The 22,653-nt window shown below is 42.2% G+C and overlaps 3 protein-coding genes and 1 long non-coding RNA gene across 8 annotated transcripts in view; 2 read left to right on the top strand and 2 right to left on the bottom strand.

Annotated features, from left to right (window-relative positions):
- Positions 1–1,192: 1,192 nt before the first annotated feature.
- On the bottom strand, positions 1,193–3,867 carry oxsm (3-oxoacyl-ACP synthase, mitochondrial). The gene is made up of 2 exons (XM_034892124.1): positions 2,570–3,867; positions 1,193–1,899 (listed from the first exon to the last, which is right to left on the bottom strand). Exons 1-2 carry the CDS (start codon positions 3,559–3,561, stop codon positions 1,497–1,499), a joined length of 1,395 nt encoding a protein of 464 aa, XP_034748015.1. The 5' UTR covers positions 3,562–3,867; the 3' UTR covers positions 1,193–1,496.
- Positions 3,868–4,160: 293 nt separating this feature from the next.
- ngly1 (N-glycanase 1) lies at positions 4,161–17,704 on the top strand. Of its 3 annotated transcripts, XM_034892122.1 has the most exons (13): positions 4,161–4,400; positions 5,007–5,121; positions 6,020–6,149; positions 6,231–6,337; positions 7,420–7,582; positions 7,717–7,936; positions 10,413–10,534; positions 12,376–12,521; positions 13,382–13,492; positions 13,584–13,816; positions 14,213–14,420; positions 16,682–16,859; positions 16,952–17,704. In XM_034892122.1, exons 1-13 carry the CDS (start codon positions 4,300–4,302, stop codon positions 17,125–17,127), a joined length of 2,010 nt encoding a protein of 669 aa, XP_034748013.1. In that variant the 5' UTR covers positions 4,161–4,299; the 3' UTR covers positions 17,128–17,704. The 3 variants fall into 3 exon arrangements, with proteins under 3 accessions (XP_034748013.1, XP_034748012.1, XP_034748011.1); XM_034892121.1 differs by having other exon boundaries at positions 6,020–6,337; positions 13,584–13,769; positions 14,235–14,420; XM_034892120.1 differs by having other exon boundaries at positions 6,020–6,337.
- On the bottom strand, positions 6,011–6,440 carry LOC117956841. Its single transcript, XR_004659377.1, has 2 exons — positions 6,241–6,440; positions 6,011–6,150 (listed from the first exon to the last, which is right to left on the bottom strand). It is a non-coding gene; the product is annotated as an uncharacterized LOC117956841 (long non-coding RNA).
- A 221-nt stretch (positions 17,705–17,925) lies between the features above and the next one.
- Positions 17,926–22,653, top strand: part of top2b (DNA topoisomerase II beta) — a 36,026-nt gene continuing 31,298 nt past the window's right edge. Inside the window, exons 1-3 of one of the 3 annotated variants that reach the window (XM_034892115.1) lie at positions 17,926–18,455; positions 20,016–20,180; positions 21,381–21,471. In XM_034892115.1, the coding sequence (XP_034748006.1) occupies positions 18,414–18,455; positions 20,016–20,180; positions 21,381–21,471 (298 nt within the window). In that variant the 5' untranslated portion in view covers positions 17,926–18,413. The remainder of the gene's footprint in view (positions 18,456–20,015; positions 20,181–21,380; positions 21,472–22,653) is intronic. The other 2 variants (XM_034892117.1, XM_034892116.1) reach the window with 2 other exon arrangements.

Raw genomic sequence — 22,653 nt, 5'->3', positions numbered from 1 at the left:
CCCAGATTTTCAGAACAATTTCACTTTTGTATGATACTTAATACTTTTACCTCATTTCACAGGGAAATATTGGGCTTTTTACTCCCCTTGATTTATTTGACATCACTTTTTACTTTTCAGATTAAGATTTAAAATTAAAATAAACATATGGGAACCTTTATGGCTTGTAACGTATTTGTCTTTTAGTTGGGGACCCCTGGAATTTCTACAAGGACCCCTGAGGGTCTCCGACCCCCACCTTGGGAACCACTGCTCTATGGCACCTCAATAGTGGTAATGAGTGAGAGTCAAGTATGCGCTGGTTACTTTCCACACCAAATGTATCCTTCCAGTCACAACCCTGCTTATATAGATATTAGTTTGCGTGGTAATCACAATTTCTGCAAATTAAAAAAAAAAAAAAAAGCTCTCTAGTCTTAAGCCCCCAACGTCGCCTTCCAGGCAGTTAACTCTAACCTTAACCCTAAAAATAACCATTGCTGCGTTGGGGCCAAAAAACACCAAACACCCCCTTTAACCCAGGGAGGGGTGCAGAGGGTTGCTGGTTCAAGTCCCCATACGGACCGAAGTACAGGATGTGGACTGGTAGCTGGAGAGATGCCAGTTAACCTCCTGGGTACTGCCAAGGGGCTCTTGAGCAAGGCACCAGACCTCCCCCCAGCTGCTCAGGGTGCCTGTCCAGTAGTCGCAGCCCCCCCCCCCACACTCTAACATCACTCTATCTGTGCATGCATAGGACTTGAGCAAGTGTGTGTATTTCAGGCCTGTGTGCAGTGTGTTCTAATACAGTTAATAGGTGTGTTTTGCATCGGAGATGCACAGGATATGCCCCCCCCCCCACCTTTAGAAGAATTAGATTTATCCCCTTTAAAATATATGAATATCCCTGGCTTAAAACAATTATAGTGGCTTGAGAAAGTTTACACCCCCATCCTACAGTTGATTAAAACAAGGAATAAGAAACATCTTTTGGAAATTGGTCTTAATGCCTTAATAAAAAAAAATCCAACCTTTGGGGACACCAATGTCCTTTGTGAATGAATAATGTATTGAAAATAAATAAATCTTTCTTAAAATACAGAGGGGGTACGTATACACCCCTCTGTGTTAAATTCCTATAGAAGCAAGGATTTAGTACTTTTCATATTTCTTTTTTTAAGATGACTTTTAGGGCATTTTCGGCCTTTATTTCTGACAGGACAGATGAAGACATGAAAGAGGAGAGAGAGGGGAAGTGACATGCAGCAAAAGGCCGCAAGTCGGAATCAAACCCACTGCATTGAGGGGTAAACCACTATATATAGGGCGCTTGCCCTACCAAGTGAGCTACCTGGGCGCTCTATCTGCAGCTCTAAAGCCTCTCATTGAACTTGTCCCCTAACACACCAACAACCAATATTCAGTCAGCGAAAGTCTGTCCTACCAGAGGTGAAGAATACAAACTGGATAAGCTCTGATCTTGTTATTTAAAGTCAAGAATGAATCCCAGTGTGTCTTCAGATGCTGGTGAGACACAGCGAGGCGTTGGTGCCGCCGAATCCAAAAGAGTTCGTGAGGGCGACCCGTCGGCCCCGAGTGGGCCACGGCTGCGCTGTGCAGGGAACGTAATTCAGGCTGAACTCTGGCTCGGTGCGGTCCAGGTTCAGCGTCTGGGGAAGGACCCCGTGGTAGCAGGCAAGAGCGGTGAACGCTGCCTCGAGGGCCCCGGCGGCCCCCAGCAAATGTCCCGTGGCTCCCTTGGTGGAGGAGACAGCCAGGGTGTCAAGACTTTGGTGGAAGAGCCTCTTGATGGCGGCATTTTCCGCCGCATCACCCAGAGGCGTGGATGTGGCGTGAGCGTTGACATACGTCACATCTGCCGGGGAGACGCCCGCATCTCTGAGGGCCGCAGACATGCATCTGGAAAGACAGGGGTCACAGTTAACTCAGACGTGGGTCTCTAATGTGTCCCCCCAGCAGGCAGCTGAACCCACTGTACTGTATGGTCCAACGTAGGGGTGGGGGAACACAACAACGGCATTTATAGTGAGTTTTGTGTGTGACTTCTTTTTAATTTATTGTTTTCCCCACAATTGATATTTTTTAACATATATTTTTTCACCAGTAATTCACCTAAATATTTTGTCTCTATAGGCTCATGCTGACGACGACTACATCATATCTGTGACCATCAAGACAGATATGTTATATTCTTATTTACAAAGGAAATACATGTCAGACTGACTGGGTTGTCTCTATTCAATTGAGTTTTTGGTTAAAAGAAAGGAAATCACAATATTCAATACCATTATTGAGTTATTAAAAACTTAACTGACAAAAGAAAAGCAAGTACTGGAGGAAAGTGCAACAAATAAAGAAAATACTGTGGGGTAGAGATGTGTATTATGTGGCTTTCCTATGCTGCTAATCATCTTGTGACCCTTTGGAATGATCAAAACCCTGGAAACTACTCGTTAAGTGACAGTAGCTTTGTGGCATTATATACAGTACATTATTTGAAAAAAATAAATGGAAGAAGAAAATGTTGTCTCGTGCATGCTTAAAAAAAAAGAAGCCTAAACTGAGTCACCTGAAGGCTCCATCTCCATCAGCGGTGGGTGCGGTGATGTGGCTGGCATCCCCTGAGAGTCCATAACCCAGGATCTCTGCGTAGATCCTGGCTCCTCTTTCCACGGCGTGGTCCAGCTCCTCCAACAGGAGCACCGCTGCTCCTTCGCCCATCACAAAGCCCTCCCTCTCTGGGTGGAAGGGTCTGGAGGCCTGCGTGGGGTTGTCGTTCCATTTGGTGGCGAGGGCGCGGGCCCTGGCAAAGCCGGCCATCGACAGAGCCCCCACACAGGACTCAGTTCCCCCTGCGACCATAGCAACCGCATCCCCGTGGGCAATAAACCTGGCTGCATCACCTATGGCGTGTGCGCCTGTGGTGCATGCTGTGGATACTGCATGGTTGGGACCCTTCAGCTTGTGTTTGATGCTTATGTGCCCAGCAGCCATGTTGACGAGGATGCGAGGGACAAAGAAGGGACTGACTTTTTTGTAGCCCTTTTCTTGGAAGGCGGCGGCGGTGCGAGAAATTTCCTCCAGTGACACCATGCCCATGCCGACAGCCACCCCAGTATTGAGCTGTTCCTCTGGGGTTTTAGGGTACCAACCGGAGTCCTCCAGAGCCAGCTGAGCAGCTCCGAGGGCCATTACAGTGGCAGGGGACATGCTGTTGATCTCCCCAAGGGAGGCAAACCTCTCCTCCTTAAACTGCCCCGGGTTGTGTCCTCTGGGCACCAGTGCTGCCACTTTACAGGGGACAGAGCTGTACTCCTCTGAGTGAAGAGCAACAATCCCACTCTGTCCTTTAATCAGGTTGTCCCAGGGTAGTGCAGTCCCCGTCCCCAGAGGACACACCAGCCCTATGCCAGTAATAACAACCCTCCCTTTGTGCTTTCCAGAGCTGTGGTGCCTGGAGTCTTGGTTTGGACAAACACAGACCGTCTTTTGAAGAAAGGCCCTTATGTTTTGTGGTCTCAGCTGGAGTCTAGTCCAACATGATAGTGGTAGAGCAAACATGCTGTTATCTCTGTCAAGTTTGACACTGCTTACTGTAGCTCGTAGCTTTGGTGAATCCCCTCTTAGTATCAGAGGAATAAATGCATAAAACCAAGGTTGAAATGTCCCCCAGATGCAACGGAAGTTTGTAACTTACTCGGCCGAGCACTACTTTAAAGTTATCTGTCCATTTTTGCATTTATAAAACGAGAAAAGTAGTACATCCTCGAAACCAGGACAGATGCTAGATGGGATCCGCAAGGCGTGTCAACGTCAGAGGACGTGCCTCGTTGCCCGCCTCATTCGGCCCCGGATTGGCTTAACCGGGTGTTCCTACCCTGTCGTTAACCAATCCTAACCCCCCAGGCCTAACCATCGATCATTCTAGCAGATCCGATTTAGGATTTACCACTCTGGCTATTCTTAGGTAGCATGGTTGAACGCCAAATTTGTTTAACATGTGAACAATAAATAAAAAAATATAATTCAACTGACTGAGCAAGAAAACATGTAATCGTGCCTTATGAAAAACTATTGTGGTAAAATACAATTATAATTATTTACAAATTGTTTTTAAAGCTGAAAACCTAATTTCAGGCGTTGATAGGTCAGCTAAATCCAGGACCCGTAGGTCTATGTACCTTCTCCGAATAACAATACATCCAGGCTATGTACCGACAGCACTATTAGCATTAAAGCTAGCTGACATACTCATACGCCAAACTGTAAGTACTTTTGGGTTGTTCAAGAAAAAGCGGTATGGCTGTGTCACCAGCAGTGACAACATTGTGTGAAAATCCAAATGAAGTCTTTCTAGACGTTGCGAAGTTGTTACTTACGTACGCGGATAACATTTTAAGGTAAGGCTGTGAACTTAGCAACAAAGTAGCAAACGCTAATGTCTATAATGAGCAGGCTAGTATAGCTACCGCTAGCATCGCTGTATGTTATGCCCGATATACTGTATGCAGTAGCTGCTGTTTACAACGGAGTCAAGCCGAAGTCAGTTTTTTTTTTGCCTTTGCAATGCATGAAAATACTCAATTAACTTAACTTAGCTAAGTATCAATCAATAGGGTGGGTTTTTATCATAGTAGTGACTATCCAGGAAGCTATTGAAATGGTCTCTGTATTCACCTCTACCTCTCCCAACATTGTCTCTGGAATTAGCTGTAGAGTGAGACAAAAGTTAAGTTGTCATGTTTCTTTGAGTAGAGTTGACGTTAAGCATGAAATATGACTTATTGCGCAATGGTAAAGTGTGGTATCACTGCCACATGTACAATAAACAACAACACCACATCTAATCTAATGACACCAATTTATTGTTAGATTTTTATTTTAATTTATGAAGAAGAAAACCCACTGGTTTGTACATTTGTCTGCTCCGCCCCAGAGGAACTAAGTCTGAAGGGCCTGGAGGACAGATCTACTTCCTCATAAAGTATGATGTCACCTCTCAACAGGTATCCCAATGAGGAAAAGTACAGATCAATCCGCATAGGCAATCCTACATTCTCCACCAAGCTGCTGCCCATCAAAGGTGCTGTGGAATGCCTTTTTGAGATGGGATTTGAGGAGGTAATTAAAAATCAACTGGCTTAAAGCGCCTTTATTTATGTTTTTTTGGATGTATCCGTTACGCTGACCAATAAGAGCATAATTCGCTTTTCAGGAAGGAGGCTAAGAGCTCAAACTGATTCAGTTTTCTAAATTTCCTAAAACAGTCATCTGCAGTATGTCCGCGAGTCTCCTAATAGAGCTCCAGGGGTCTGGGAGGGTCTGGGAGGCTGGCTGGCCAGTGAGCCAGCGACCCCGGTAAACACACGTCGGACTGTGGAGCTTCTGAACTCTGACACCGTCCGAGCAAATTTGCAGTTGTCCATCAGTTTTCATAAAACTGCCCATATTTGAGCTCTACATAGTGGATTTCTCGCATAAAAAGTCTCAGAAGTGAATTGAGTGATGAAATAGCAGACGAACATTGTAAAAAGTTTACAGTTGTTGACCACGGCAATCTGCGGTTGTTGTGACTGTTGCGGCGCTTTGCCTTGTGGGATACTGTAGGTGCGATAGACTGGTCTAAGGCATACTGGAGATTATCTCCAAATCAGTAGGACATCAGGGTATTTTTGCATACGGCAGATGTTGGTTTGGTTTGCATACTGCATACAACATCACCACGCACTGCTAGTATATTATGGATTTGAAAACAGGCAAAGTGTTTTAGGCAGAGGATCTGCAGCAATGGGCAGTATGAGAAACATATGTTCTCTAAACATAGACGCATGTAAACCTAGTCTAGGAAACCCCAAGAGTACAGACATGATGCTGAAAAGGAGTATAATTGGGGCTCTTTAAAGCCTGTGTTTGTGGTGTACCACTTGCTTCATTGCCTATAATCTGCTTAGTTATCTTTCATTGGCCTAACTAAGTAAGTAATGAATAGAGTAAATAATATCACATCACCTTTTTCCAGGCTGAGACGCATCTCGTGTTCTCCAAGTCTGCATCAGTGGAGCAGCTGAAGCTCATCAGGGAATCCATAGCAGCCGAGAGGGATCAGAGGCTCTGTGGAGGACAGCCGGTCCAACCGACTTCTCAGGCAGCCTCCGCCTCCGCCTCCGCCTCCACCTCCGTCTCCACCTCCACCTCTGCCTCCGCCTCCACCTCTGCCTCCACCTCCACCTCTGCCTCAACCTCAGCCTCAGCCTCCGCCTCAGCCTCAGCCTCAGTGAGCTCTGCTGCTGCATCCAGTCAGCCGGTTTCACCACCTCCATTGCAACCTTCATCCTTGGTAAAGATTAAATACCTTTATTGTTCTCTCGGAGGGAAAATACAGTATTTTTACTCTATTGTTTTTGAACACACTACACTGCTGGACAGGCGCCACGAGCCGTTGGGTTTGATGCCTTGCTCAAGAGTTTCTATGGAGTGCCCAGGAGGTGAACTGGCACATCTAAAGCTACTAGTCCACACTCTGTACTTAGGTTCATACTGGGACCAACCCAACTCCCTATGGACTCAGCTACTCTCACACATGCGCCCCTCTATGGGTTGAAGGGCCGAATTTGGGATTCAACATATCTTTAATGTTAGATGGGATATTGTAGCAGAGTCACAGTGTATTCCCCTTTTTTGTTTACAAAGATAATACTTATATGAAATTAAAAATGTACAAGCCTTATGATGGTCATTCAATCTTTTTAATTTGTGTTGAAGCCCTGATTTGCTTCTATAAAACATAACATACTCTGTTCTTTGGTCTGTGCAGGGACTTGAACCGCGGTCCTCAGCGTCCAACTGAACTCTCCCACCCCATGACTAATCAGTTGAGCGACTAATTGTTTTAGGTCTACAGCGAACTGTAGACAGTAGGACCAGTATGGAGCAGTGTGGCTCTCAGGCTCTAGCTCTTGTGCTGTTGTACTGCTGTCAGCCTAGTTTACTCATCCAGTGGCAGTAATAACCGTTTATTTAGCAGCTCAGAATGGACACTGGCTGGAATATTCAGTATTTATATGTTTGCTAGATTTTTGGAAAAAGGTCATTCCACTTCAAATTTGCTCATTGATGGCTATACTAAACAAATTGGGATTTATATTTATGGATTAGGGTACTATGTCTTAAATTCATCTTCACTATTAATACCATCTTATTCTTTTAAGATGTTGGAAGGTTTTGCAGTTTTTCTTTCTAAGTCAAGCAAAGAAGCAAAGAAAATATGACACTAGGAAGTGCCATAGCTGTTTAAAAAGAGGAACAGCATTCCACCCGTTATACACTTTGTACGCTATCCCACCCCTTATACATTACTGTCTCTTACGTCTCTGATGAGCATGAGTGTGTAACCTGGCTGTGTTCTTGTCTCTCTACCAGGAGGACAGTATGAGCTTTTTTGTGACCCTCAAGTCAAACTTCCAGCACGTGATGCTGTATGAAAACCCTGAGCTGCAGCGGAAAGCCAGGAGCCACATCCCTCACCAGAAGCTGTCCTCTGATGCTGAACACAAGCTGAAGGAGGCCAAAGAGGCAGATCCAGGTGAAGTTCCCTCACTCATTTAAAGAACTCCCACAATGGGGAAATTCCCAAAGTTACTGTATGCAAAGAAACATATGCATGTTCCTCTAAACAGCGAGCCAGAGCGACCAACGGACTTCCTTCCCTGTGTGTAGAATGTAAACTTGGAATAGAAGACTTCCTGGTGCTGGAGTTGCTCAGATGGTTCAAACAGGACTTCTTCTCCTGGGTGGACTGTCTGCCCTGCAGCAGCTGCAAAGGCCCGACCCAGAACGCCAGCTCCCTCAGTCCCAGCACCGATGACATCCGCTGGGGAGCACAGCGGGTGGAGAACCACTACTGTCAGAGCTGCCGGCTCTCCACCAGATTCCCCAGGTGTGTGTGTGTATTATCATCATATGTGTCAATATTTTCATATGTATCATCTTTTAGTCTAATTTGTTTAATATGTAAATAGCTGTTTCTCTCTAAATTATCGGTTAATGTTATGTAGTCATTGTTTAAAAAAATAGTTCATACATTTTCGTTTGACTAGTTTATTACTAGAGATGCACCAAATCCAGGTTTTTGGGGTTGGGCCAAATAGCGAATCCTCCTCCCATCCTCAGTCCGTTACCACAGTAACCACAGCCTCTAAAATAGTAAAATGTAACAACTTGATGTTGAATTCACATAGTAGGACAGCACGTTGCTAGCGCCAGATCAATGAGAGTTTTGTATAGCAAATTTTCTCTGACCGGTGAATGACAAAGGCATGCTGGGGGGTGAAAATAGAAAGCTAACGTTAGCTAACGAGGAGCAGCGGGCCGTTGGGTCGCTCCGGCCCCACTGTGGGGAGACGCGTTAGCCGAGAGAAGGGCTGACAGCCCGGGAGAGATCGTCTTGGTAACACCACTCTTTAGCTGGGACTGTTCTTCCTTTGTTGTACCTGAAGTTGCTGATGTCTAGAGATTCCTTCATGCACAACTCATATTCTTTTGGATGTTTCATACCAAATGTTTTAACAGGGGTGATGTTGTGTGTTGTTTAGGGTCCTTGGCACCACGAGACCATTTGGCATTGTAAAAGAGAACATGTAGCTTGACTTCTTTTGACTGAAAGTCCTGCCAAACATCACTTTTTCTGCTCATTTTCACGTTCTCACAGCCTTCTGCATTGAACGCTCCACCCTGTAATCAAGAGCAGTGGCGTTATGTCGACCAGTGTAGTGCGCCGAGTGAAAGCTTAGGGCTCGGTTTGGTGGGCAAGACATTCTAAGGTTCAGCGAAAACCCAACCCTGTCAAAAAGCCCAATATTGAGCCGAGTCCTGGTTTTGGTCGTCCCCTATTTATTACTGAACCCAGCTGTCACATCCTTCGCCACCCGCCACCACAGGTCAATTCTCAACCTGTGAGAAACACTGTATTGAGTGTCGTCATTCAATACCCACTTTCAATACCTAAATAAGAAATCGCATCAGTCAGCCAATCAGCTTGCAGCATGCTTTTACCAAGATCTAGTCATGCCTGTGATTGGCCGTCTAACGTTACACGTCTTAGAGACACACAGAAAAAACTCGACATCACAAAGAGACGGGCTAATGTAGTTGCAGCTGAAAAATACATTTAAAAGATGTGTTATGTCATTTCTTTTTATTTAAAATGGATTTTACAAAATCTTTTTGGTATCAAAAATCGTTTAGGAACTAGTACCAAAGTCACGGCATTGTTATTAGTACCGGTTTTATTTTTCTTTAAAGATACCCAGGACCTGCTTTTTAGTATTGAAGTTCTGATTAAGTTGCAGAAAGAGGAAGGCATGTTTTCACTGCTTGTACATTTCATTGTTAAATCACTGACTTTTATCTTGCATTACTGTTAAAGGGTAGTGTTTTTTTTCAACCTGGACCTTTTTATTTTTATTTTGATCTGCGTTGGTGACTAATGTGAATATCAATCTTTGAAACTGGTCCAGTATTGAGCGAGACTCAGATTATTATTATTATTATTATTATTATTATTATTATTATTATTATCATCATAAGTGTCTGACAACATTATGAAAAAGATCCCTTTTCATAATGTTTTTTTGTAAGTTTTTCATCTTAATTTATCGTAAATTAAGATGAAAAACTGTATAGAGGAACCTGTAGGGAGAGCTCTATAGAGAATCCTGTAGTGGGGGTCTACAGAGAAACCTGTAGGGAGGGGGATTCTATAGAGAAACCTTTTTGGTGGGGCTCTATAGAGAAACTTGTAGCGGGGCTCTATAGAGATTCCTGTAGGAGAGCGCTATAGAGAAACCAGTAGGAGAGCTCCATAGAGAATCCTATAGGGGGGGCTTTATAGAGCCAGTAAAAAGAGAGAAAATAGAAAAGAAATTGCCTAAACTGCATAGCCTCCCTTTAAACAAACAAGAGTTATTACAATTTGTAATTAAGAGTTAATTTCAACCGAACCACATTGGTGATTGATGGATCAGTGGAAAGATGAACCAAGACATTTTGTTTCCCTCGACTTTGAATGAAGTGTGTTTTACAATGATACATTTAATGTTTATTTAAAGGGAGTCTGGTGGGTTTAGCGTAAGCGTTTTTTCATAGTTTAACTTAAAGAGCCTCCATCTTACACTTTAACACAATGTTCGACCTTTGTAGGGATCCTTTCCATAATGCTGTCAGACACTTAGAATAATAATCTGAGCCTTTCAGTGGAAAAACAATCACTTTTGGATTTAAAGCAGAGTTTACTTGCCCGATTTCAAAGATAGCTGTTCCCATCAGTCACGCAGACACAAAAAAAAAACTAGGTTATTAATGATTTTGACCAGAAAACACAGAGAATAATGATTTCTCTGTTTTGTTAATACCAGGTACAACAACCCTGAGAAGCTTCTTGAAACCAGGAGGGGGCGCTGCGGCGAGTGGGCTAACTGTTTCACTCTGTGCTGCAGAGCCCTGGGCCTTGAGGCCAGATATATCTGGGACAGCACAGGTATGTTCCTGACAGATAGATATGGCGTTCCATTTTCCTCAGAACTCAGGAGCCCCAGCTGGGACTGACGTCACACCTGGGTTGAATGCGTCAGATTTTCATTGTTTTCATTAGCTCTTGCCAGGCTAGCCATTGCTAGCAATGCCAGTTGATAACAACGCACTACCCTGTTTTTTATGCATACAAACACCATAGCAACATGTCCACAGATAGAATATAAACGATTTAGTGAGACACAAATCACGCAGATGTGCTTTCAACTGTATGTTACTAGAGCTGTCACTGCTGTCGATGCATGGGGCAGCCATTTTGGATTTTGAGCTCTGGGTACTGCGGGGCTCTCAGAGTTCCAAACTCGGAAGTCCGAGGTCAGGGGGCGTGTCCGACTTTGACCACGGAAAATCTGACTGCCGCGTACAAATGGAAGGCACTGTTACATTTTTCGATTATGGCAAAATTCGTAATCTCGATTATTTTTGGTTAAAATAGAAATCATTATTTAAGACAATTACTCGTCTTTTGGAAAGATGTTGCATTCATTGAACTTCAAGAACAGTGAAACGGTTAAAGGTCCCAAAGCAGGAAAACTTCACTTTATGAGGTTTTTTAACATTAAATAAAACATTGAACCTTATTCAACAATAAAGTCAGAATACAAATACATTTTTCACCAGTGGCCCTAATTCTCTTCCGTAAATTTGAAATATACTTCCATTAACATTGTATAATTTTAAGATATTGAGTACTTATTGTGTTGGTACCTTCACACATGACTTTCATGTACATGTATTGTGTTAGGGTTGGGCAATATATCGATACATGAGGCTAGATATTGTCTTAAACTTGGTCATTATATCCACATTACAGATGGTTATTTATCTTAAATCTCACTGTGTAAATATTTTATGCAAGCATTAATAGTCAAACCTACAGTATGGCCGCATAATTGACATCAAGGTATTTGTTAAAACATATTGTGATATTTGATTTTAATTAGGAACATGTCTTCACTTCTCATGTTGTACTTCCACTGATGTCAGAACCACTCCTGCAGTGTTTAAAGAAGGGCAGAGTTGTTTGGAATAGTTTTCAAATTGAAGTCGTGAATTTAAAAGAATGTCATTAGCTCACTGCAAAGACTTTGATCAATCGAATGTGAAATATTAATCTGAATGCTTGGTTTAATTATTATTCCTCTTTTCATTATTAAATTTACAGTTTTTTTGCAAGATAAATGCTGGAATAATGTTACAAATCACAGATTGTTTACAGAACTTTCCTATTTTCATGTGATTTTTCATCACTTTTTTATTACCTTATTTAACATGACCGTAAAAGGTGCAATATTTAGCTAAACAAAATTGCAGATGATAAAGGCAATTTCAGGCAGGACCACTTTGTCAATAATGGATTCATTCATCTGCAATTAGCATTTGTTGGTATGGTACTGTTCTGGGGCTTCCCCACACTGCCATGTGCATATGTGGAAAGCCTCAAGCAGGGAGAGCAGCAGTGCTGGATCCCCCCAGGGTACAGAACAAAGCAGCATCAATGGCGACAGACATGACGCTGATTAGGTCAGACAACATGAAGATATATTTTAAAGGAGGAAATCTATTTGAGAAATCCAATCAGCTGAGCCATCAGCCGGTGTGCTGGCTCAGGGACTATCAGCTATGAGCTGAGATAATAGCCGAGCTCGACTCTGACCTGCCAGAACTTACTCTATGCTTCATGTTTGGCAGGAAAATCACTATTAGATTATTTCCCTAATTAACCCTAGTATATAAAGTGAATGAAAGGCTGGGTGAGGATGTGTATGGTTCTGTGTGATGTTTCAGACCACGTGTGGACAGAGGTATACTCGGTGTCTCAGCGCCGCTGGCTGCACTGTGACTCCTGTGAGAACGGCTGTGACAAGCCTCTACTGTATGAGGTTGGCTGGGGGAAGAAACTGGCCTACGTTCTGGCTTTCTCTAAGGACCAGGTCAGGCAAATGGACACTACCTACTACTACAACTACAGCCTTTACTACTGCTAGTACTATCAGTTGTTAAAATCTATACTGGTATTTAGGGCTACACAATTAATCGCAATTGTATCGAAATCGCAATAAGGACTAGTGCAATATCCAAATCACAGTGGGGCGCAATATTTCTTTTATGGAAACATATGTGTCAAACCATTTTGATTTAATATCGTGTTGCTGCAGAGGTGTACTGGCCTACAAATTGTATCCTTCAGAAAAGAATCTCTTTGCTACATGGCCTTGCAAAATCACACTATCACACACATCATTTTAATTTATTTCAATGTAAATAATTTTAATGAAAATGGTAATAATTATACCAAAACGATCATTCCCTCCAATATTGTGTAATTATAATATTACATTTGCAATATCAGTCAAAATAATCACAATTAAATATTTTCCTCAGATCGTGCAGCTGAACTGGTATTAGTCTGTTTTTGTTTTCCTTTATAGTTTTTACATTTTTGTGATTTCTGGGGGTCAGTTAAATAAAACGTTAAAGTTTCCTGTCCTTAAGAAGAAGATAAAGAATGTTACACTACTGATTTAAAACCAACAATGTTTAGTCCGTCTCGTAGGGCTGCAGGATATACAGAAGGAAAGTATGCAATGTGCAATATATTTGTTGAATCTCTTGACAACAATATTGTTTGTGTTAAAAAATATTATTTTATTTAGGTTTTAAAGTGTTCTCAGTCTTGCCCTTCTGCTGCTTTCAGTAGTCTGCTACAACTAAAAACATTGCTTGTTGAATTTAAAACTGACAAAAGGAAATTAATTTGTGTGTGTGTGTGTTGCGTGTGTGTGTGTTGCAGGTGGTTGATGTGACATGGAGGTATTCCTGCAAACACCCAGAGGTGTTGTCGAGAAGGACCAGGGTTCAGGAGGCCTGGCTGCTGCACACCATTAATGGGCTCAACACCAGGGTAAATTTTAGCCCATACACACCCTGCACAAAAGGCTACTTTCCCTGGTGAGTCTGATGTAAAGCACTTTCCATCTGCTCTGACACCTAAGAGGCAGCAGTCCCTGCCTCCGGCCAGGAAGAAGGAGCTGACAGAGAGGCTGCTCGTCGAGCTGGTGGAGTTTATTTCCCCCAAGAAACCCAAACCAGGAGAGCTGGGCGGACGCAACTCTGGCTCTCTGGCCTGGAGGATGGCACGGGGGGAGACGAGAAAGGCTGATACAGGGACTTCCACACAGGTAGACGCCATTTCATATGGTGTTATAATGGAGCTTACCCATTATCACCCTTGGGTGTGTGTGTTGTCAGGCTGCAGTTTATTTGTTTAGTGTGTGTGTGTGTGTGTGTGTGTGTGTGTGTTTGTGTGTGTGTGTTTGTGTGTGTTTGTTTACTTTTTGTGTGCTTGTTGTCAGGCTCGTGTATGTGTGTGTGTGTTACTCCTTGTTTGTGTGTGTGGTCAGACTGCAGGTTGTGTGTAAATTGTGTTTGTGCGCGCGCTGTAGATTATGGGTTTACTCCTTGTGTGTATGTTGTCAGGCTGCAGGTTATGTGTTTACTCCTTGTGTGTGTGTGTGTGTGTGTGTGTGGTCAGACTGCAGGTTATGTGTTTACTCCTTGTGTGCGTCTTGTCAGGCTGCAGGTTGTGTTTACTCCTTGTGTGTGTGTGTGTGTGTGTGTGTGTGTGTGTCTGTGTGTGTTGTCAGACTGCAGGTTATGTGTTTACTCCTACTGAGAAAGAGAAGAGCGACCAGTTACTGCACGTGCGCTACAATGCTGCCAAAGACCAGTACTGTCGAGTGTCCAACAACTCTGAGTTCATTCCCAGCTGGGATCAGTGTGTGTGGAGGAAGGAGTCTGTCTTCAGAAAGGTGGAGAATGATTGGCAGATGGTACGTTTATCGTTGAATTAACAAACGCATATTTGTCCGTTTGAACACAATTTACATTTTCTGTATTCTGTGGCTCAGGTAACTTAAAATGTTAAACTCAACAAAGGTCAGTGTACTGTATAAAAATGTCTGCATCATGTATGTATGTATGTATGTATGTATGTATTAAGGGTGGCGGGAAAAATTAATTCAACATAGTATTGCAATATTTTTTTGTGGCAATACAGTATTGGTACACAGGCGCCAGGTATCGATCTTTTATTATATATGTGTTGTCAGTTTGTCCCATTTTGCAGCAATATAATTTAAGTGAAATGAACAAACAGAGAAATGTATCTTTTTAGATAAAACAGATGTTGACAAAGTTTCCTTTTGGGAACGTCATTTGAAATTGGGAAAACTTAGAAGTTGGAAAAAAGGTTTTAAATGGCATTTATCGCAGAATATTGCAATATATTTAAAATTGCATCATGAGATAAGTATCGTGATTGGGAGGCGCCTGGTGATTCTCACCCCTAGTAAGTATGTACAGTGAGGAAAATACGTATTTGAACACCCTGCTATTTTGCAAGTTCTCCCACTTAGAAATCATGGAGGGGTCTGAAATTCTCATTGTAGGTGCATGTCCACTATCAGAGACACAATCTAAAAAGAAAAATCCAGAAATCACAATGTATGATTTTTGACTATTTATTTGTATGATACAGCTACAAATAAGTATTTGAACACCTACCTATAAGCTAGAATTCTGACCTTCAAAGACCTGTTAGTCTGCCTTCAAAATGTCCACCTCCACTCCATTTATTATCCTAAATTAGATGACCCTGTTTGAGGTCGTTAGCTGCATAAAGATACCTGTCCACCCCATACAATCAGCAAGAATCCAACTACTAACATGGCCAAGACCAAAGAGCTGTCCACAGACACTAGAGACAAAATTGTAGACCTCCACAAGGCTGGAAAGGGCTACGGGGACATGTCCAAGCAGCTTGGTGAAAAAAGGTCCACTGTTGGAGCAATCATTAGAAATTGGAGGAAGCTAAACATGACTGTCAATCTCCATCGGACTGGGGCGCCATGCAAGATCTCACCTCGTGGGGTCTCAATAATCCTAAGAAAGGTGAGAAATCAGCCGAGAACTACACGGGAGGAGCTGGTCCAGGACCTGAAAAGAGCTGGGACCACCGTTTCCAAGGTTACTGTTGGTAATACAAGACATAGTGGTTTGAAATCATGATTGGCATGGAAGGTTTCCCTGCTTAAACCAACACATGTCAAGGCCAGTCTTAAGTTTGCCAAAAACCATTTGGATCGTCCAGAGGAGTCATGGGAGAAAGTCATGTGGTCAGAAGAGACCAAAATATAACTTTTTGGACATAATTCCACTAACCTTGTTTGGAGGAAGAAGAATGATGAGTACCATCCCAAGTACACCATCCCTACTGTGAAGCATGGGGGGGGTAGCATCATGCTTTGGGGGGTTTTTCTGCACATGGGACAGGGCGACTGCACTGTATTAAGAAGAGGAGGACCGGGGCCATGTATTGCAAGATTTTGGGGAACAACCTCCTTGCCTCAGTTAGAGCATTGAAGATGGGTCGAGGCCGGGTCTTCCAACATGACAATGACCCGAAGACCACAGCCAGGAGAACCAAGGAGTGGCTCTGGAAGAAGCATATCAAGGTTTTGGCGTGTCCTAGCCAGTCTCCAGACCTAAACCCAAAAGAGAATCTGTGAAGGGAGCTCAAACTTTGTGTTTCTCAGCGACAGCCCAGAAACCTGACTGATCTAGAGAAGATCTGTGTGGAGGAGTGGGCCAAAATCCCTTCTGCAGTGTGTGCAAACCTGGTGAAAAACTACAGGAAATGTTTGACCTCTGGAATTGCAAACCAAAGTCTATTGTACCAAATATTAACATTGATTTTCTCAGGTCTTGAAATACTTATTTGAAGCTGTATCATGCAAATCCATAGTTAAAAAATCATACATTGTGATATCTGGATTTTTTTGTTTTTTAGATTACGTCTCTCACGGTGGATATAGACCTACGATGACAATTTCACACCCCTCCATGATTTCTAAGTGGTAGAACTTGCAAAATAGCTGGGTGTTCAAATACTTATTTTCCTCACTGTATGTATGTATGTATGTATGTATGACTGATGGACAATAGAGGAAATGTTAAATGTCTACATTAACTCCTAGTTACTTTTACCAGCACAGAAAACAGGTGACCAGATTGTATGTATGTCTTTCTTCAGGTGTACATAGCTCGAACAGAAGGTTCCTCTATGGGAAACATTAGCTGGAAGTTTGACTTTGCTCCGGCGGGAATGAAGATAAAGTCTGTCTCGATCCTGGCCAGTAGCCAAACATTCCACTCTGGGAAAGTCTGCTGGCACTTGCAGGCAGGCCAGACTACTACAGAGTTCTCTGGAGGTATGGTTATGTAATAGATATTTGTGTGTAATAGATAATTGTGTGACATGAATCCCTCCTAATGATTTCCCCTCCTGTGTTGTGACTTTCAGATGGGAAGATGCAGTCATTCCAGAGTCTGTCCGGCTCTTCAGAGTTCATTGTTGTAGCAGGACTCAGTGGTGGAGAAGAGGAGACGTCATGGCAACACTCTCAGCTCTTCAGACAAAGCTTGAAGGAGACAGAGCAGTCTTCATTTGAAATCCTCATCCACTTAGACAATGCTTAACAGTTGTTTTAAGTAACATAATCGGGTCCCTTGCTTGACAAATAACTCCCTAACTGCTTTGAGAAGTTCAGAGCTAATTGTGTGGATGATAGTTTTGTATGATGACAAATCAGTGTATTATTTTAATTTGTGTAAGTCTACCAGGATGGTTGAATATGCATGGCCTAATGAAAAAATGAATGAAGCATGGATTTTGGTCCTATCACAGAAAACAGATGTCACACATTTGACTGCTGGCAAAATAACACATAAGACATGCCATATACAATATACAGGGTTTAAAGAGCTAGACATAGTATTTGTAAAACGTGCCCGTCACTGGGAATGTGTCTGTAAATTGTGATACATGAAGACGTTCCTCACAGCAAACTGGGGTTAATGCCCCTGTCAGCTCAGGTTGCTCCAGTTATGCTAGGAATAAATAATTGTGCCATGTGTTTCTGGCTATGGAATTTGTTCACCTTTCCATGCCCAGTTACATCAATGTGTATAATTCTAAATTGAGTTTTGGTGTGGTGGAAAGTGCTGAATGTTGGGAAATATATGGTGGTATAATAAAAGATATTTTTGCAGTCTGGTAGTGGCTACGCCAATGTATGCATTACATTATGCAATGTGTGAGGAGGGTCCATAGACCATACAGTCTGTGGTAGGGTCAAGTCTGATAATGAACTCGACCCGATGAAGCAAGTTTTTGCCGCCATCTTGCGTCGGAAAAATACCACAGGTCACTAAAATGTGTGCTTTGGTATTGGTCAAAGTACCGGTGCCTTTGAAAAGCAGCCACCTGATTGGTCGGTTTATCTGCGAGGCGATTCGCCGTCTATCTTGCAGATGGCGGAGCCGAACAGCGATAGCTGCTGCTAGCTAGTCGTTTTATTTCTAAATTAAATGTATTTAAGTGTATCGTTTTGAGAGCATTTTAGTTAAACTCCTATTTTATTCTCTCGAGTTTTCACATGAAATTGTAAGTCTTATTTAAAGCGCGCGTTTTGTACAGTATTTATTTGGCAGCAAGTAGCCCGGTTAGCATCTTTGTTGGAAGTTTAGGCCCATTGTCCCACCGCTTGTCGATTTTAACAATAGCAGCTATACATTCTCCTCCTCTGCTTGTTTTGGTACATTCAAAGGATTAACTTTAAGCAAAAGGAGAAAGACATGGACGATAAACAGGTTTGGATACGTTTCAGCAACTGAGACATTTGTTGTCTGCCGGACATTTAATCTCACTGGAATTGAAGACATTTTGGAAGGTGAATCACAAAACATTAGGGTCACAAAGGAAGATGTCCAACGGCGCAGCAGGAAGCGGGGGTCTTTCGTGGATGGTAAGTTAGTGAGTCTTCTAACCAGTAACTAACGATAACTTACACACAGATGTATCATCTAAGCTGTGCTTTTTGTAACGCCTCAAAGTGTTAGGCTCACCTAACACAGTGCACCGGTGTCCGTTAAAAGCTTACGCTAGCATTGGACGTGAAATCCCCCATAGTGCCTACTCTCCTCCTGCTTGTTAAAGAGCGGTCAGCTGTGCTCCCGGTTTAAATTCTGACAGGGTTTTAAAGGCCCTACCGTTAGCCCTGATGCGGGAACGGTTTTTACAAATATAGCTAGGCTAACAAATATAAAAGGCGCAAGCCGAGACTACAAACGTCTCACTATGAAGACCCCGGGACCACAGCTCATAACGGTGGTTAAAAACGTTATAAATAAAGACTAATTCAAACTAAACGGAGAAAACTAATTGAGCTGAACCTTGTTTTATTAATTATCAATGTTCAATACGCCGCGACCTTACCTTATAGCAAACTATTGTTATTATTATGGTATAAATCCATGTTCTCTCAGTGAGTCTCCTATCTGGTTCCACTGGTGTCTGACGGTCCCAGTGTAGACCGGTGTGCACCAGTAGAAGTTACTAAACCACTTTGAAGCCACTGTACTACCGACGTAACGTGTTTAACCGAACGTGTCTAACGTATGCACACCTTGAAGTTTACATGGGAGATGTGTACTATAACTACTGAATATGGCTTTTCAATGGCGTCTGAGTTTAACACTAGTTAGAAGTAACCTGTATCTCTCTTCAAACCCACTACTTTGTGACGGTAAAGGATTGCAAACTTGTGGAATATTAAAATTATTGACAATTTTATCTGATCCGGTGAAAATTAAAGTTGCATGTAATATATTTACAGGTGCAAGTTGTGATGCACGTTCAGCTCTCACTGTACTGTTAATTAGTATGTGCATCACGATCTGTGGGGTGAGTTTTCGGACAGATTAACATATTGTTTGCAACACTTTATAGATATTGATTGTTATTTTTGTTCAAAATAAAATAGCAATAAATTTGTTGATGTTGTGATTGAACATTTGTTTGCATTGCCAAATGAGTTGCTACAAAGCTAATTAAGACTGTCAGCTCCACACCACTCTCTCTGGATCTCTCAGTATGACTATGGGTTCAGAAGACGGTGGCGTCCGGCGACTTTCAGAAACCCAAGTGAAGATAATGACCACTTTTGAAGAATCCATGTTTTTTTAATCCACGTGTCCTCCTTGGCTACTAGCAACTGGGAGGGGAGGGGATGCACGATCACTGAAGGCTTACATCATATGGAAGCGCCGACAGTGTTGTTGTCATCACTTAGAAGTCCGCACGGGGAGAACGGAACTACACACTATAGATTTAAACACAACACAAGCCTTCCAATTCCAGTACAATGGCTGGTAGTTTGTTTCTGCTGATTGTGTCACCAAATCACAAAGCCGCAGAGGTCTACAGCGTCCCCCTGGTGTTGGCCACTTATAATCAGTCATTAGTTATGCAGGCACACTCATACATAGTTATGTGTCTTAATAACAGAAACAATTCTGCCAAACAGGAGGCTGCTAATGGCAGAGGTGATACTAGCAAGATGGAAGGGGCCAAGAAAGACAAGGCTGGCTCCAAGTTGTCTGTGGAGAGAGTGTACCAGAAGAAGACCCAGCTCGAGCACATTCTTCTCCGTCCAGACACGTACATCGGCACCGTGGAGCCCATCACCCAGGTGAGTCCAGAGGAACGGGCCTGCCAGGGTTGAAAGACTAAGGCTGCACAATGTATCGTTTTTATCGTCCTTGCACAATCAACGGGCGCTGCAAACGCATCGCAAAACGCTGCGACATATTGCAAAAGCCACTCAGAGGTTTTTTGTGTTAGTTGAAAAAAACTATCTGTAGAAAACTGCAATTAATAGTCGTCTTTTTAGAGTGCCTTTTTTATTCAGTTGGGTTCAATAAAAGAATGTTAAAAATCATTTTTCTTTCATTTTAAATTTGATTATGCAATTTGTTGTATTTTAGCAGAACACTGAAAGCAGCAGAGATGCAAAACTAAGTACACTTTAATATTTGTTTGTTTTAAGTAATGTCGTTTTGGTGTTCAGGAGCGGTATCACATATTTTCCTCATATCGTGCAGCCCTAGGATAGACTGCAGAGCACCCAGATGTACACTGTAAGTCATTAAAAGGGCTCTATATTTACATATTGGCATCATGTTACCGCTGAACCTTTCTCTGTGAAAGTTGTTCTGCTAATCTGTCTACTACTCAGAAATATTTGAGTAACTAGTCACATAAAGCTTGACCCCTGTTGGGGCTGAACCATTTGGGGGAAAATCAAATTGCGTTGGCGATGTGGAGAAACTCAAATGTCATGACATTTTTAACCGAAACCCTCCATTAAAATTTTATATTCTAGAGTTGACTATAGGTGATTTTTGCAAAATCATTACCCAATGAGATTTTAGATAAATAATCATCAGTAATGTGGATTTAGAGACTATATTGAGCTCCCGGTCTCTGGAATTCATTCCCACCCCAACTCAGAAACAACAATTCATCCCCCCCTTTTTAAAACGCAACTCAAAACACATCTGTTTAAAACTGCCTATTCCACGTAATGTCCATTGCTTTGCCTTTTTTTTTTGTTATTGTTGTATACCTGTTTTTTGCTGTTTTTAAATTTATTATGTATCCTTGTACGTTGTCCTCAAGTGCCGAGAAAGGTGCCCTTTCAAAAAATTGTTTTTGTTAAGTGGGTAAAGGTAAATAGAAAATTACATCCCTTGACTTTAAGGCAGCCTGTAACCTAGTTAATCAATGTTTACCTATCTGCTCTTTGCATTCTCTTAGCTTGGTTTGTATGGTCACTGCTACCAATCAGTAATCCCCCCTGAACTTCAAATGATTTGTATCTGTTTTTCAGCAAATGTGGGTTTTTGATGAAGAAATAGGAATGAACCAGAGGGAAATCACCTACGTTCCTGGGCTGTACAAAATCTTTGATGAAATTCTGGGTGAGTGGATTCACATTGCTCCTCTTCCCTTTGGCTCTCTAATCTGCACAGTTAACATGAAGGTTAATTTGTCATTTGAGATTGGAGGCTTATTATCACCATAAACCCGACAGCGTCGTCCACTAAGTCCCAGTCTGCTGCTGGCGCTGTGCAGCAGCAGTGATGTAGGACCGTATGTGGAGATTAGTTTCCCTCTGCGAGCTTGTCTTTATGTGTCCTGTTTGCAGCTGGGATGGATGTGGTAAAAAGATGAAAGATTGACAGAGAAATGATTTCAGCGTTTGTGGCAGCTCGCGGTCAAAGCTCCAGTTATTTAAAAAAAAATTCTAAACTGGTAAAGTGCAAGCGTGCTCAGTCAGCGCTCTTCAGCTAAATAAAGGTTGATAAAGCAGTTACACGTCTATTTGTCACACGTTGGTTTTAAGGACTCGGTACGATGAGTAATGATGCCTCTCCAGTAAGTCGCAGCAGTGTAATTAGATATTAACACTGGGCCCACAGCATGGGAGTGCTGTTGATGATTGCGTTCATATTCCAATGGCAGGTTCATTGTCTGGTTATTACTGCTGTGGCCTGCCCAGGCTGGTAGCAGATATTTAAGGCAGGCTCACAGAAACAATACCAGTTACTCTTTCTTTATGTGTGAAACTGACATTCTAGTTCTTTAAAAAATGTTGCCCATTGAAGTGAACCAAGTGGGGTACATCATTCTTATTTGGTTGCTTTAGTATTGATATTGTTCTTACCTTTTATTTAGATATGATCACATTTGCAGTAAAGGTGATCATTTGCCATCACAAATATTTCCCTCACCATAAAAAATAGGTATAATTGTTTTGCAGATACAGTAAAGGTTGTCTCCTATCACAACTTGAACATTTTACAGTTCCCAAGGATCTCATAACCCACTGAAAAATACATTCTCCTTAATAAAATACTCCAATCTTTTTATATGACCCGAAGATGTTTGAAATGATAAGCAATTGTATGCTATTTCAACTAATCCATTAATAAAACATTATTTCGTTCCAGCTTCTCAAATGTAAAAATGTGCTGCCTTTTTCTCTATTGTTATAATCATAACTTGATTGTCTGTGGATTTTGGATTTTTTTTTTTGTCATACAAAGATATTTGTAGACACCACTTTGGGAAATGTGGTTTATATATGTTTTTTATTTATG

Source organism: Etheostoma cragini, chromosome 14 (assembly GCF_013103735.1).
Source record: "Etheostoma cragini isolate CJK2018 chromosome 14, CSU_Ecrag_1.0, whole genome shotgun sequence".
NCBI classification, from domain to species: Eukaryota; Metazoa; Chordata; class Actinopteri; order Perciformes; family Percidae; genus Etheostoma; species Etheostoma cragini.
Note: the sequence above shows the minus strand (reverse complement) of the source record. Positions and strands in the feature narration are given on the sequence as shown.

Coding starts and splice junctions, on each gene's coding strand:
- oxsm (XM_034892124.1), bottom strand. CDS start 3,561: ATGTTTGCTCTACCACTATCATGTTGGACTAGACTCCAGCTGAGACCA. Junction 1,900..2,569: donor GATGGAGATGGAGCCTTCAG/GTGACTCAGTTT, acceptor CTGTCTTTCCAG/ATGCATGTCTGCGGCCCTCA.
- ngly1 (XM_034892120.1), top strand. CDS start 4,300: ATGGCTGTGTCACCAGCAGTGACAACATTGTGTGAAAATCCAAATGAA. Junction 5,122..6,019: donor TTGAGATGGGATTTGAGGAG/GTAATTAAAAAT, acceptor ACCTTTTTCCAG/GCTGAGACGCATCTCGTGTT. Junction 6,338..7,419: donor CATTGCAACCTTCATCCTTG/GTAAAGATTAAA, acceptor TCTCTCTACCAG/GAGGACAGTATGAGCTTTTT.